General features: G+C 38.5%; 2 protein-coding genes across 2 annotated transcripts; one reads left to right on the top strand and one right to left on the bottom strand.

Annotated features, from left to right (window-relative positions):
• Positions 1-213: 213 nt before the first annotated feature.
• LOC144630607 (adenylyl cyclase-associated protein 2-like) lies at positions 214-3,504 on the bottom strand. Its single transcript, XM_078488983.1, has 9 exons — positions 3,220-3,504; positions 2,903-3,104; positions 2,758-2,789; positions 2,571-2,639; positions 2,401-2,478; positions 1,660-1,713; positions 1,022-1,111; positions 723-805; positions 214-319 (listed from the first exon to the last, which is right to left on the bottom strand). The coding sequence occupies exons 1-9, from the start codon at positions 3,268-3,270 to the stop codon at positions 214-216; spliced, it is 765 nt and encodes a 254-aa protein (XP_078345109.1). The 5' UTR covers positions 3,271-3,504.
• A 281-nt stretch (positions 3,505-3,785) lies between these two features.
• Positions 3,786-8,865, top strand: LOC144630632 (protein transport protein Sec61 subunit beta-like). Its single transcript, XM_078489008.1, has 4 exons — positions 3,786-3,846; positions 3,954-4,049; positions 7,056-7,154; positions 8,598-8,865. Coding segments are annotated over exons 1-4 (285 nt in total). The 5' UTR covers positions 3,786-3,844; the 3' UTR covers positions 8,686-8,865.
• Positions 8,866-14,958: the final 6,093 nt, after the last annotated feature.

The following is a 14,958-nucleotide window of genomic DNA, read 5'->3' as shown; positions in this document are numbered from 1 at the left end:
CATACGTTTCTATTAATGTTAGTTATGAGAATAGTTATGAGAACTAAGCTGTAAACGTAGAATCTGGCGTAATTTTGTAAGCTTTTCTACCGATAGGTTCGCTAAAACTTCAGACTAAAATAACCCGGTTCCATGCAACTACTATCATTGTCCACGTGAATACTCTATAATTATAACGATGGCTATAGTAATTATGATCATTATGAAGCCCAATTATGAAGCCCACGAGACGCCCATTGGATGAAACTCTTTGCAGTACTGCTGTAATTCAATCAAGCCTCCGATGAAAGTGTGAGCCCATTCACCATGCCGTGGATCACTGTAAGGAAAGAATAACAACGTAGAACAATCAAACATTGCATTGTGCTATCACAAAAAAGGCGGGAAAACAAGAATTGAGCTGGCGGCTTCCGTCACCAAAGTTGCTTGGCAACAAGGCGTATCCTAATTGCGTCATGCTGACGAGATCGCAATTTTCGGAGAACTCGCCCGTACTCGTGTTAGTTTCTGATTGGCTCCTAAGAATCGGAGCGTCTCCGAGTGTTTCAACGAGTATTTAAAACGATTGGTTTTACTACGTATCCTTACAGGCTCACTACATTTTTGCGCGTTTAGTAAAGACTGCTAGTGTTAGTGTTTCAAAATCTGCCTAAGTACGTAATGATACATGAGAGTGAAAGAAAACAATGGCCGTCAACTTGATTGCTAAATTAGTAACGTACCTTTTGAAGTCTTTAAGAACCCGGTTCGTGTAGAAAACCGCGCCATCTTTTCTGTCCCTCACAAAAATGTCAGGTTTCCCGGGCTACAAAGTAGAATAAAAAATTAGATATATCATTTATCGTGACAAAGTACGTACAGTCAAAACTTTGCTATCTGACATGCGCCTCTGAAGGCGGATGAGAAAACAACCTTGTCCCCAGGGTATTCTCCGTTTTCAAGATGGCGACGAGCTGCCATTTTGATTACGGAGAAGACCCTAATGGACGAGGTTGACAAGAATAAATAAAAGGGAACTTACCGCGCCCACCCACAGCACCGCTTCTATACCTTCACTGACTGCTGACAGATGGTTAAACTGTTTACTTCCACGGTTACGGTCACGAAAAGCCTTCAAAAAGAAATTAAACCTGATCAGAAGAAATACTGCCTTATTTCTCTCGTTCTAGGACTTCTCTAGTCTAGTCCCTGAACTCCCTCTTCCGTGCGCCCTTTATAGGGATTGAACCCAGGCGCAAGCAATCTCGTTCCCAGAGTCCACGTTCCCCTTGACCAGCGGTCGGGAAACCTCGACCGCTGGTCAAGGGGAACGTGGACTCTGGGAACGAGATTGAGGCGCAAGAAGAGTGAGTCCAGGTTAACTTGCATGCGCATGCTCAGAACTAACCAATCTTCGCCTGGGTTCAACCCCAATAAAGGGCGCGCGGCGCTGGCGGCCAACAATTGACAGAGTAGCCTGAAGTCTGGGTACGAAATCCGCGCAAAGGCCAATGCTGTACCTCGATCCCTAGCGCAGACCAGAAGGATCCTGGGCTCTGGGGACGAGAATGCTAAAACACATCCCTGGTCGTTGCCTGATCCGCAGGATACGGATAACGCGAGTCCTGGATGCGAAATTGCGCAAAAGGATGAGATCTAAAAGTGAATTTCTTTTATTACCTCAACTTCTTCTCTTAGCTGGGAAATGGGTTTTATCATTGATGCATGTTCATTCTGAAAAAAATAAAACATTAACGACAGTTAGTTTAGCATTAGTTTGCCAAAAATTACATTTCAAGCGAGTGGAGAGCGTGCGAGGCACGGCCGATAAATCGCGCGCCTGTCCCCGTTTCTCGTTTTACAATCTCTCTATCCCGTCTCCTCCTCTACTTGCTCTTTTCCTAAAATCGTATGGGCCTCTAAATAAAAAAAAACCAATCAGGCTCGACCATTTTCGTTTCTGATTGACTTTTTAATAACAGACAACACATCATTAAATTAATTCATGGGCTCCCAGCAGCCCTTTATTTCAGAGTGTGAGAGCGGTGCGTGAAAGCTTCCCGGGGGAGGGGGGGAGAGGGAGAGGGGAGCTTGTGGCGCAAGACTGATGAAACAAAAAAATATTGAGACGAGGGAACGTTAAAATATATATTCTTTTCCTTTTCTGGTCATTGTTTACCCCCTTTCGCGCCCAAGATCTTTCGTTTCACGTACGTATCTACCACGGGCAGCCGGCTGGCTTGTTCGTATCGTATCGCGTGACGTCGTTTTAAACGAGATATCGTGACCACGAAAATCGACCAATCAGAAACTGAAAGAAAAATTATCATACCATCGACACCCTAATTTAAATACCTCACATGTTTGCGAGCTACTGAATTTTACGTCGTCAAAACATAAGCCTTACAAAACAAGCCTTACTTTTGTTGGTAATTTCGTATTTGAAGCTTTTACTAGAAATACCCTCAGTGCTTGAAAGGCTTTCTTCACCAAATCAACCTAAAAATGAAGTCAACAGCGTTTAAAATGCCATCAAAATATTCTGTACATTTCAAGTCACGCAACTTTAGTCTTTGAAGTAAATTTCATACCTGGGTTTTCACATCGCCTCCCAATTCATCAGATAACTTGAAAAAGGTCTGGATCTTTCCTTTAAGAAACTACGACACATCGTTAATAAACTAGGGGAAATTTAAGTAATTATTATAATTGACCCGTAGAGTCTATAATTATAAACAGACGTTGAAGGCGCACTCCGTTGGCTACAACTTAACTTACCTCATCATAAAATTCGACAATTTTTCCAGATCCTGTCGCAAAGAAGAAAAAAAAATTGTTAGAATAGGTCTGCTACCTCCTTTTCCCCTGTTTTTAGTTTTAGAGTTAAAGCAAAGGAATCTGCGAAAAATGAAATTATGTTCACCTTCGCCACCTAAAGCAGATTGCTGTTCGAGTTTGTCGGCCGCAGTTTCAAGTCGCTCCACTAAAGCTTTTATATCTGCCGCGCTATGAGAACTTCCCTTCTTAAACGATCCCTCGACGCCCAATTTAGCCGCTACGACTTCCAAGCGAGCCAACACGGCTTCTAGGCGGCCAAGAGTGGCTTGATTTGCAGGCATTTTGAGCTGAAGTTTAAAAACAGGTGATGAATAGGCGCAAAGTCACGGTGGGGGAATTTGTTGTACTGGATAGCAGCCAATAGGCGCTCGCGCGCGAATCCCGCGATAAAAACATACTTACTTGGATTGCACATGTCGATACGAACACCCTTCTTTCTTTGTCCATGATCATTCAGATAACGCTTCGTCGATAAATAATTCAGTATCACAGCTGAAACTCGTCTTTCACTTTTGTTGGTGGTTTTATGAAAAAGGTTCAAGAAGGTCGGAAAGCGGATCAACTTTTTTCCCTTTCTGATGTGGCAAGTTGACGGATTTTCTTGTTGATCCCTTGCAGAAATCTCTGCAATATGTCCAATATACGTAAAGATGTTAAATTTAAACAGTCGTAGAAACACGCAAATGTCTTCCTAAGCAAACAAAAATTTGAAAAAAGAAGAATAGGCCTAAGTTAAACATGAAACTTGATACCTGTTTATAACCCAAAAGATGCAGGCTCTCGCCTTGTAAAACAAATGAATTTGATTTAATATTGAAATACGTGCAGCGAAACATTTTTGAGGATATTTTTTTATTTGAGGACCTTTGAGGATCTTTTTTTAGTTGAAGTCTGGGACCAACAGTGCAGCTTTTCTTGCGAAAGACTGGTACCAAAACCACCAGTCCACGTATTGCAATGATACCTGGGAAACCTGTGACGTCAGAGACCTTCTTCCTCTTTGTGTGCTAAAAGACGAGTCATCACAATCATGGTGAGAGATTGTAGAATTATATCTGAAGAAAATCATGGCTTTCTTGTTGAAAAATCTGTAATTTTAAGGCATTTTCGTAATGTATTTCTCTTGCTTTTCATTAGGTTCAATCAGCTTCTTCAACGACCGTCGGTTCCGGCCGATCGGGCTCGAAATCTGTTACCCCTCGTTCGTCCGGCGGCACACAAGTAAAGCAAAGGTAAGACTGTTCTCTTCAAAAGTACACACAGATCTAGTAATTCTACGTAGAAAATATTAAATCATCCTAGCCTGTTTGCCCTTCATTATTGGGTTTCTTGGCTTTTCATTTTATTTTTCGTGCTTCTTGGCTATTCTATACAAAGCTCACAACAATGACGTATTGAAACCAAGGCAGAGTCAACTTTGTACCGGTCCAAATTTGAAAATTGTCGTGTAAAATCTTAGCTGTTGTATGCTTTGTTACTCCTGGAGAGGGTAAAATTAAACCCTTGCTTTAGATTGTAAAAGAACAGAGTTTTTGTGTGTTCTTTATCCTTTGTGTCATAAGCTTTTATAAAAACTTTTTCAGTTCATTGTTTTTTCACAAGACTTAGAGCTGTTGCAATAAATAAAATAAATTTTACAGTATGATTGAGGAATTTCTGCCATAAATTATTATTATTTCTATTATCAAAAATTGTTTCTTTATATCAAAATTAATTTACATGGAAACTAGATATCAACTGCAGCCTTGAAAAGAACAACTCAGAATTATGAAAAAATATTTAGTAATCAAAATTACTATATGGCTAGAGTTTATAATCTTGTGCTGTGATTGGCTAATTGCTGGGCCACAGATAATATTTAGGACCAAAGTTAAGTCTGGCTGGCTGGCAAAACACTGGCCACAGTTTGGCAAACAGCCGTATAAATATCGTTCTTCAGGGATTTAGCTAAGAGCTGGCTACCTTCTAATTTCACTGGAATACAAAGACTTTGGATAATTTTGAAGATTTAAAGACCAGAAGAGCCAGCTGGGCTTTTTAATGGGCTGGCTTGGTTTTTTTGCTTCTTATTAGCTCTTACAACCTCAGAACTGTACTAGGAGAATCTTGCCCCTGGCCTTTTTTGCATGGACCGAGTAAAGCAAGGTCCATGCATGAAAGGCTGACAGCAATATTATTCCAGTACAGCCCTCGCACTCAGTTAGGTGATGCAAATATATTCTTGGCTGCAGGATTGTTTCACGTAAAGAGCCTGTAATGTTAATGGTAGTACAAGATGTAAGCCTTTCAATATCTGTTGGTGATCCTTGGTAAATTTAGATATCCTTTGGTTAGGTGGCTGAATAGGAAAAACTTTGAGTGATCTTTGATCATCTTTAATGTTGGAAGTCTTTGGGAAACCTTTGTGAACTTCAGAATACCTTTCTAGATATCTGGTAAACTTCAAAAGCTTTCGGTAATTTTTTTTAAAAGGCCTTTGGTGATGTTTGGTAATTTTCAGAAGGCTTTGAATGACCTCTGTTTGTTTTTTGTAATCAATTGGTTTATTATTATATTTCTGGTGTGTTTTTACCTCAGGATACAATCATTTTGAGAGTTCCTTTAATTTAAAAGTAATTTTGTGCATCGCACAAAATCTTAAATTAAATTTACTTAAAGTATGATGCAGTAGTCCGTGTAATGTTCTGCCAAATGTTCCGTGTAATGTTCTGTAGTGTTTGATACCCACTCACATCATGTTTTTTTTTCATGACATGTTCATGATTTGATGCAATCGACAGTAGCCTGGTTTATGTTAATCTCAGAAACCCAATGAAAAAAGAATCATAATGTATCACAATACAATATTACAATGTATGTGTACAACAGTGTGCAGGCATCATAATCTAGTAGAGGTAGTTTTGAAAGAAGAACCCCACGACGCACTTTACAATGCAAGAGGCGGATCCAGGGGAGGGGTTGAGGGGGTTGCAACCCCCCTTTGAGCAGCATTTTTTTGTTTGTTAGGCTATTCATAAATGATAATAAAATAAAATTGTCTTATATGTAGTTGTTTTACTTCCATCAATTGATTGTTTGTCAAGTTAAGAAAAGATAATGTACATTTCGCGACTGTTAAATAAGAGTACTAACTAGTATCGGTTCCCTAGCAATTCGTTAACAAAGTGTATACATCGCGGCATCATCTTGAAAACTGAGTGCTGGGTAAATAGTTTCTTCAGTTTGCGAAGATGGCAAGCTAAGTGGCAGTCAGCAAAGATGGAACTTCCAAGAAATCTTCTTCTAGCAATTGGTGTCTGTGACCAGGATGCTTTTCCAAACATCCGTCGTCTTCTCCTCATCGCATGCGCGCATCCTACTGATCAGTAGTGCGGGAGCTGTGCGGTCCTTTTTGCTCATGGATCTCTCTAGAGAGCGTTTCTCAGATCTCGCTGTTATTGGTATGCATTACTCTGAGAGATTCGAGGTAGACGAGATATGCGAGGGCTTTGTACAAGCTCATCCAAGAAGAATCTTTCAGGCTACGTTGTTCGACTTACGCAACCTCATTCCCAGGTTTAATCATGCATTATTAATTATTTTTGAATTTCTGCTTGAGAAATAAGGTGACTTCCAGATTTTATAGCTTTTATACAGTGGAACCCCGATATAACGATATGCCAAGGGGGCAGTAAAATTATATCGTTATATCGAGGAATCGTTATATCGGGGTTCCGTCCCATACATTTTACTATTGCCGGGACATAACATATTCATCGTTATATCGGGAATATCGTTATATCGAAGATCGTTATATCGGGGTTCCACTGTATATGTAATATTATGCCTCCAACAATTGCTTTTCGAGTCTCAGGAATGCTGGAAATGGCGTTTTAGAGAGTAAAATGGGAAAAATTTTCCGGGGAGCATACCCCCAGATCCCTAGCCTAGAAGCTCGTGCCAGCGGCGCTCGCCATCCACACCGATAGCGTCGAAAGTTATTAAGGTGTTCAACCCCACCTTTCAAAAATTCCTGGATCCGCCCCTGCAATGCTGGTCATCTTAAACTCTTTAAGTCCAAATAGTGATCGGCATTAAATTTCTCCTTTCATAACAAGGCATTTCTAAGCGGACAGGTGTTGAGAATAAAGAAAATCATCAACTAAGAGAATCTTGTCTTGATGTGCCACGAAACTCTCAGAACTAACATCAAAAGAATTGTATGACAGTCAGTAATGAGAAATTCTTTTTGATAACAGGAAAGGTGGAAGCAGTACACCAGCAACAAGAAACCGAGCAGCAGCAAGCAGCAGTGGAATGTGGAGATTTTACACTGAAGATTCACCTGGACTCAAAGTGTAAGTTAACCTTTACAGTAATACTTTCTTTAGAGCAGTTTTCAGTTGAGTTGTTGGAAGTTATCTGGAGTTGCCTTGGCTAAGTTGCATACAGTGCTCTGGAATAGACATTTCTGAGTAACCTTTTGCCTTTGTGTTAAAAGGGGTCCGGATAATCTGCGAGCCATTTCGGTTAGCCTAAATAGCACATTGGTTACCCTAAATAGCACTTCGGTTAGCCTACAGTTAGCTTAGGTAGCTTGCAGTTAGCCTTTTATTGGGATTAGGGATTTCTGGCTTGTATGGCTCGCGAGTCATTCAGGTTAGCCTAAATAGCACATTGGTTAGCCTACGTAGCACTCCGGTTAGCCTAAATAGTACTCTGGTTAGCCTACAGTTAGTTTAGGTAGCTTGTGGTTGGCCTTTTATTGGGATTTGGGATTTCTGGCTCACATGGCTGGCATGTTTCGCTGGCTCGCATATTATCCTATCTCTGTTAAAAGGGTCATTGCACTAAATGATTCATATAAAAAATATGTTTCACTTGCACGTCCATGGTCATGCAAATCAAAGTAGTTTTCCTTTCAAGTGTTTTGTTTGAGGAATGGTTTTGAAGCTGAGGCAAAAGGCAACTTGGAAATGGCCTACTTGGCTAATCAGCCAATCAGATTCAACAGAAAACTAACTGCAGCTTGGGTCATGCATGTTTTTGTTTGAGTTCTCATTAATTTATTATAGCACTCCGAAAGCCTTTGTGATATTTCTGATTGTTACTTATCAACATGGATCTCTACAGTGCTGCATTATCTGTCGGAATTTTTTTCAGTTTAGTTCATGGTCATAGCTCTCACAGTGATGGAAAAGAGAGTGCAATAAATAAATAAAATAAATAATAAAAAATAAATGGTGTTTATAGTGGTCATGCACTTAGCTTCATATCTCTACGAGATAGCTAGTTTACAGGCATGCCACTGAAACAGAGGAAACAAATATTTTTAAATGAACATAACAAGGTTAAAAATCCCAACTGGCAGGAGGCAGACCAGTTGGCTATATACAAAGCGTGGTCGAGGATTTGAACTCGGGACAACCGAGAAACAAATCCAGCTAGTGGCCAGGGCAGATCTTGAACCGGGGACCACCGGATTACAACACCAGCGCCCTAAACCACTCGGCCACGCTTGCCTCCTTTTTTTGGTTCAGAATTGTCTGAAAACAATGCAAATGTGTGAGCTTCACTTGTGAATATTGGTGCTTTGCACCTCCTGTCTGCTCCTGTGATTGTCACAATCTGTTGCTTAGACATGCGATAGCCTGCATCTCCAAATTATTGTTTCCAGATTAACATTAAAATGCAAGGCCTGAATATTCAATTGTTTTCTCTTCGTATACAATGTGGCTGGCTATTTTGTGCCCTTCATTTACTTCATAACTTTAACCTTGGATTTTTTGTTAACTTCATAGGGGCCCAGTACCTGTGTTGGTGATGAGTTTGCTGTTCATTGCTTCAGTCTTCATGCTTCACATTTGGGGAAAATACACACGAGGATAAGCAAGAAACAGAATTTAATTCAACTTGTAAATTCCATTTTTGGACATTACAAGATCCTCTTGTCCAATTGCCACTACAAAACTGTAATACAGACTGTGCTTGCAATTTTTATGCAAAATATCATTATTGTCAACTAGCTGCTTCTAGAATCCTTATTAAACTATAAAATTTATTTACTCACTTGGTGTCTCTTGGCTGTGTAACTGAGCTAGCTAAGCATTATTTATTTTAATATTTGCTTAGAGTGTCACAGTGAAAATAATCCCAAAATTTCTTTTAGTAAAAGTTATGGAAAAGTTGAAAACGAATATTAAAGGAAACTGTCACGGGGACTTTGCTGCTTTTCGGTAAAAAAGCACTAAATTGGTGAAGTGGTCTTGCTCGAACATAAAATGCACCTAGTACATCAATGAGGATATAAAGCAAATTGTTGTCAAAGAAAGAATGGTTAGCTGTTTTTCCAGGCCACAAGGGCAGAACTTGAAAAAATCAGCCTGACTTTTTCAAGTTAAGATCTGAAGTTTCTGATGGCAGCACAGTAATATAAATAGTTTATAGCTTCAGTAGACTGGCATAGTAATTTGTAACAAAACTGGACCACTATTCGAAAGGTTCCGTATGTTTTGAGTCTTGAATTTTTGAAGTGAAGCTCGTGATAGTGTCCCTTTAAGTAATCTTTTTTTTGGGGGGGGGGGGAGGGAAAGCATGTAGCATTTCCCCCCCCCCAAAAAAAAGGTTCTGCAACTCTATGTCAAAGTCATATTGACCTCAACTCCATCCATATATGCCGTTCTAAAGAACGTCCCCCACAAAGATTTGTAGTTCAATCTCCCACTCCCGTCCCGGTTTTCCGTCGTTGCTCGAACATCCTCGTCGGGACGAAGATTGTCTGATAGTATGAGGTCTACGACCCAACCCGACCATTAACAGGCCTCGTCGTCAGACTCGTGCTCAGGCCCTACTTATTTGTTGTCAAGGGTGATGAAAGGTGGGGGAGATGTAGATCTGATGTCATGGTGAAGTTTTACTCAAGTTGAAAAAAATATCGCGCCGAGGAATATAAAAAAGTTGTACATTATATTCAGCAATAAATGAGGAATCATTCAATACTTTTTAAATATTTTTGTTATTTTAATAATTTAAAAAATTAAAATTTCCCGCGCTTATAACAATTAGAAGAAAGATCAATGAAATTATCGCACTGGGTACGAGATCTCAAATGTCAACAATTTTGAAAATTTAAATTGCAAATTATACATGAGGTGAAATATTTTGCTGCGTTGGTTTGGTCGGACGCCGTTAATCCGTATGTCGTTCAATATTTTGGCTAGCAGAAAACTACCTTATGCCCTCACCAAGACGGCTACGAAAATGTGTCAGGTTTCGGTTTGGAGGTGCCGCTGTTTGAAGCTGTTATAGTTGTTATCAAGCAACAAGAACTTTTCTTCTGTGGAACACGTGCTTCGTAAAAACCAAAGATGTCGCAGTGAAATACCTCGCCGTGAATCTTGAGTAAACGGCTTTTCAAAACCACCTCAAGGTATTTAATTAGGACTGTACAGTACATTTATAGAGGTAGCTTAGCTTTTTTGAGCTCTTATACTCAAAAAGAGTCTTATAAAAATAGTCGGCGTACTCGGTAACTGTTCGTACTATACCAAGGCTAGTAATGTATAAAATTAATTCGATAGAGGTTTGTAGTTTGTGACAGCCAAACTACACAAAAGTGAAAATAGTTTCAATTTAAGTTCCCCCTGGAGTAAATCTGCATGTGAAAAAAGTCGTTTCTCCACAACTCAGGTCGCCGAAATTTTTTTGCACGACTTTTGTATAGTTTACACATCCCTCAATTCATGGATCGAAAGTGGTCTAAAAGAAGATTGCATGCTAAGAAAATGGGTAAAAGATAGTAAACACAAATCATCCTACTTACAAAAATTTCTTTCTTTTTTCAGGAAACAAATGATGCTAAGCCTGAGATTGCTTATTTGCCGATTGCCATCACTGACACGATGACTTCAGGTAACTAAATGCTCATTATTTATAAGTTTGGGAGTGGGCAGGCGTAAAATGTATGGAGGCGAATGTTATCTTTTTTAACGTTCAAATTTTGTTTGCTGATAGTGTGGGGACAAATGCCGAAAAATCTGATTGCCCTTTGTGTATTTTGGATAATTTAAACTTTAACATGCATAGCCTGTCAATGTTGGAGATTTTGTTTTACACTTCGTGCAGCCAGTTTGGCTTAGGGACGGACCATTATTTTTCTGGAGGGGGGGGATGAAAAATCTCCCTCTGCAAACTTTTTTTTTTATCTATGCACCTCTGCAAACAATTTTTTTCTAACGACACCTTCCTGCAAACAATTTTTTTTCCGATCTTTTTTAACCACGACCTGACACAAAAAGGAGGTTCGCTTTTGCTGCCATCAATCATTATTTAATTTAATATTTTATGGTGGCGACCAATAAACACCTGAAAATATATAAAAAGTGACAGGCCAACTGACGACTCCAGCTGGTCGCTGAATGTAAGCCTTCAGTCTGTTAACGGAGGATTTTACGCTCTCTAGAGCCGTTACAGTAATGTTTATCATGCCATTGTGTTTGCTAGCTCTGTGGCATACTTCGCTAGGTTTATCGGCTCATGTTTGTCGAGAGATTCATAATAGCCTTTAAACGAATGTTGTAGTATTTAATGTGTATCGGATCAGTGGATCTCCAACCGTCATCTTGTTTATCTGAAGTGGCGCATGGCGGTTAGTTCGCAGGATAACGTTTCGTTACCACGCGGTTGCGAGGGTCTAAGATCCGAGTCTTTTGAAGGCTACTGCTCTAAGCTTTGAGAGCGAATATTTCTTTGAGTTGTTTTTAAGCTCCCCTTAGTTTGAGTGGTTGTGATTTGCGTTCTGGGAGCTAAACTTTACCTCCATTATTTTTTATCTGTTCAGTTGTTGCGTTACTTGCATCCAACAAATAAATTTTATGGCAGTTTGATTACTGAATTTGAAGTTTCAGGATGCTGCAACGATGTCTCTTGGCAAATGTTTTATCTTAAGCAAGACTCGAGTTTCGGTCCTTCAGTGGACCTCATCAGTTGCTCCTATGTTAAAGTCTCATCGAATGATTTGGAATCATTCGATTTGCCTTTTTGTACTTGTCTGCAGGATTAAAAATTCTGTTTTCTAATTGGCTCATGTAACTGGACCAATTGTGTTAAGGTAGTTTCGATCCGTGCAGAGTTGTGTTTGTTAAGAAGGCTATTTTTCGCATTTTTGACCGTGAAAGGTTAGTTCTGATGCTAAAGTGGTTCTTTCTTAGCCCTGCGAGAGTAGTGTTCTACATAATGAAGAAGGGCTTCATTTCGTATATATATATTGCACAGCATGCGTTTGAGTGTAGCATAGATTTTTTTGCGATCAAAGATAATCTCGGACCTTAGACCCTCGCAACCGCGTGGTAACGAAACGTTATCCTGCGAACTAACCGCCATGCGCCACTTCAGATAAACAAGATGACGGTTGGAGATCCACTGATCCGATACACATTAAATACTACAACATTCTTTTAAAGCCTATTATGAATCTCTCGACAAACACGAGCGAATAAACCTAACGAAATATGCCACAGAGCTAGCAAACACAATGGCATGATAAAGATTTTACTGTAACGGCTCTAGAGAGCGTAAAATCCTCCGTTAACAGACTGAAGGCTTACATTCAGCGACCAGCGGAAGTCGTGTTTGGCATGTCACTTTTTATATATTTTCACGGGTCTCCAAGGTAGAGTTGAAAATAGACCCCTCAGGCATTTAATAATAAGCTGTAGGTATATTTGATGGATACATGTTTGTCAAAAATGATTAATTAAACCCCTTACTTAATAACACCGTTCTCAAATAATCTGCATGAGTCAAATAAATGCCGGGTCCACCAGGCCAAGTTTAAAATTAATACCCCGGGTGTTTAATTGAGAAAATACGGGTATATAGATATTTATGAAGTTAATTCAATGAAATGTAAAATACTGTTCATATTGAATTGCTGCAATATAAAGTTACTGTTTTAAGAAAAGGATCAGCTATTTACTAATTTATTAGTTGAATTTATTGCCTACATGACCACTTTGAAATTCCAATTTGGTCAAATAAAATGTTGATTGGTTTGAGACCTGTATACTGTCTGCAAACAACTACATACTTTTAGTCTTCATACTTTTAGTCTATATAAATTTAGTCTCATACTTTCATTTTTGAAAGTTTTTTTCATTGATAGATTATTACAAGTTTCCCTGACTTCTATGCAAACTATTTTTTTAATACATATGATGTTTGCAAACAATTTATTTTGTCTTTTTAGGCCCTGCAAACAATTTTTTTCAATATTTTTCATCCCCCCCCCCCCTCTAGAAAAATAATGGTCCGTCCCTTACCTTGAATGACCTTCTAGACCCGCCATTTTAGATTGTCCCATAATGCAAATTATCTGGAAAAAAACTAACATCGGGATTTTTTAACCATCCTTTGATTTTTTTTGAAATATTTTTCATGTTTTTGTAAAAGACAAACAGTTTGCGACGTTTAAAGAAAACAAAATATTTATGCTGACTCAATTATTAGACGACTTTTCAAAAAGAATTTCCCCTTTTTAATGACTACCTTTGGTAAACTTCTTGGCCAATTTGCATTAAAATATGAAAAAGAATGTGACGCTGTTGTAAATACTTTCACGTTTTCAATGCGAGCAAATTTAAATCTGTGCAATTTTGTCCATGGACACAACAACAATAATTTTCTTTCCGTATCTTTTTTTAGGTAGAATTTTTTATTTTCGATTTACTTCGATTTACAATTTTTTTTGTACGATACTCATTGAAAACAGAAAATAAACGAGGAATAAGTATTTGACATGGAATTTCTTTATTTTTTTTTTTTTACAGGTTCTCCTTGTTGAAGACCAGAGATTCTCGTGAATTTTCATGGACTCTCGTGTTGATCGACTAATGAATTCTAGTGGACGACAGAGGCCTGCTAACATGAAGTACATTTTGGATCAAGCTTGTAGGGTTCTGTTCTGCTTTAGGTAAACGACAACAATTTATATTGATACAAATATTTAAGTTTTTCAGTCAGTAGAAATTAAGAAAGAGAATTTACCTTTCAATCAAACTTTGGGACTGAAAGGGCCACCTAACTACAGACCCAGGTTTTTGCAATTCATTTGGACGGACTTTCAATTGTCATTTTACAGCGTAATCAATTTTGAAACTTGCTTTTTCGCTGTCTAAATTCAAATTCAATCTGACTAAATTACGCATCGTAAGTCTCGAGACGCTTTGCAAACGTGTTGAATTCCTTGAAAACCAAAACTGGCCATAAATTCCTTATAACGGTACCAATGTGACATTTTCTGCTTGGATTCTTATATAACATGGGTCCGCGTTTTTGTTGAAAATTTTCCGTACCAAGAATTAGAGTGGTGAAACTCTCGACACTAGACTTAAAGAAACTTTTGGCGTTCTTTTTTTCACTAGACAATAAGATATTCTTAGACACTTATTCCAATAGGTCCTTACATGGTTTTTTTTCAACTTTCGGTACTGGCCTGGTAGCGAAAATCTATCGATACTGCTGGAAAGAGCACCCTAAAACTAGTAAAAATGGACAAGTTTGAGAGTCGTACCCTGCAGAATATCGAAAATATGACTTAACAAAGTCGGGAAATTTTAGTAGTTTGAATGCTGAAGGACACAAACTTGTCCACCTGCATACAAACGACTATAAAATTCCCGATTTTGCGAAGCAATAACTTTACTATCAGTTACAAGATATGACTCTCAAACTTGGCTATTTTTACCAATTTCTAGCTGCTCGTATTGATGGATTTTCGCTGTATAGGCAGTATCAAAGTGAAACAACGGCGGAAGGGCAATTTTTGGCAACTAAATCATGAATACTTAGTTTAATTTGTTTTACGAATTATTTAAGATTACTACTGATCAAGTCAAAAGTTATTTCTTAGTTAGAACTAATTTTTGCTCCAATTTGACGCAAAAACAAAGCTGAAGAAAAGTTTGAAATTTTCTTTCAATGTTTACACTGTCTTTCTTGTAAACTCTTGAGTCTGCATTAAGTTTTAGTTTTATATTGTGCCATATATCTTCTCTTAATGTTTTTGCCCTGTAACTGAAAGCAAAAATTGTTTAATTCCAGGTTGTATTTTTTGCAAATACCTTTTCGACTTTGTTTGTTAGTCAGTGTTAATTCTTACGATGT

Source organism: Oculina patagonica, chromosome 11 (assembly GCF_052425735.1).
Source record: "Oculina patagonica isolate OP01 chromosome 11, crgOcupat, whole genome shotgun sequence".
Taxonomy (NCBI): domain Eukaryota; kingdom Metazoa; phylum Cnidaria; class Anthozoa; order Scleractinia; family Oculinidae; genus Oculina; species Oculina patagonica.
Note: the sequence above shows the minus strand (reverse complement) of the source record. Positions and strands in the feature narration are given on the sequence as shown.

Bases quoted from the DNA above. Each gene is read 5' to 3' on its own strand.
- LOC144630632 (XM_078489008.1), top strand. The intron at 4,050-7,055 runs GTAAGACTGTTC...TTTTGATAACAG, and splicing joins GGCACACAAGTAAAGCAAAG to GAAAGGTGGAAGCAGTACAC. The intron at 7,155-8,597 runs GTAAGTTAACCT...TTAACTTCATAG, and splicing joins GATTCACCTGGACTCAAAGT to GGGCCCAGTACCTGTGTTGG.
- LOC144630607 (XM_078488983.1), bottom strand. From the start codon at position 3,270: ATGATCATGGACAAAGAAAGAAGGGTGTTCGTATCGACATGTGCAATC. The intron at 3,105-3,219 runs GTAAGTATGTTT...TTTAAACTTCAG, and splicing joins TATCGACATGTGCAATCCAA to CTCAAAATGCCTGCAAATCA. The intron at 1,714-2,400 runs GTAAGGCTTGTT...TATTTTTTTCAG, and splicing joins ATACGAAATTACCAACAAAA to AATGAACATGCATCAATGAT.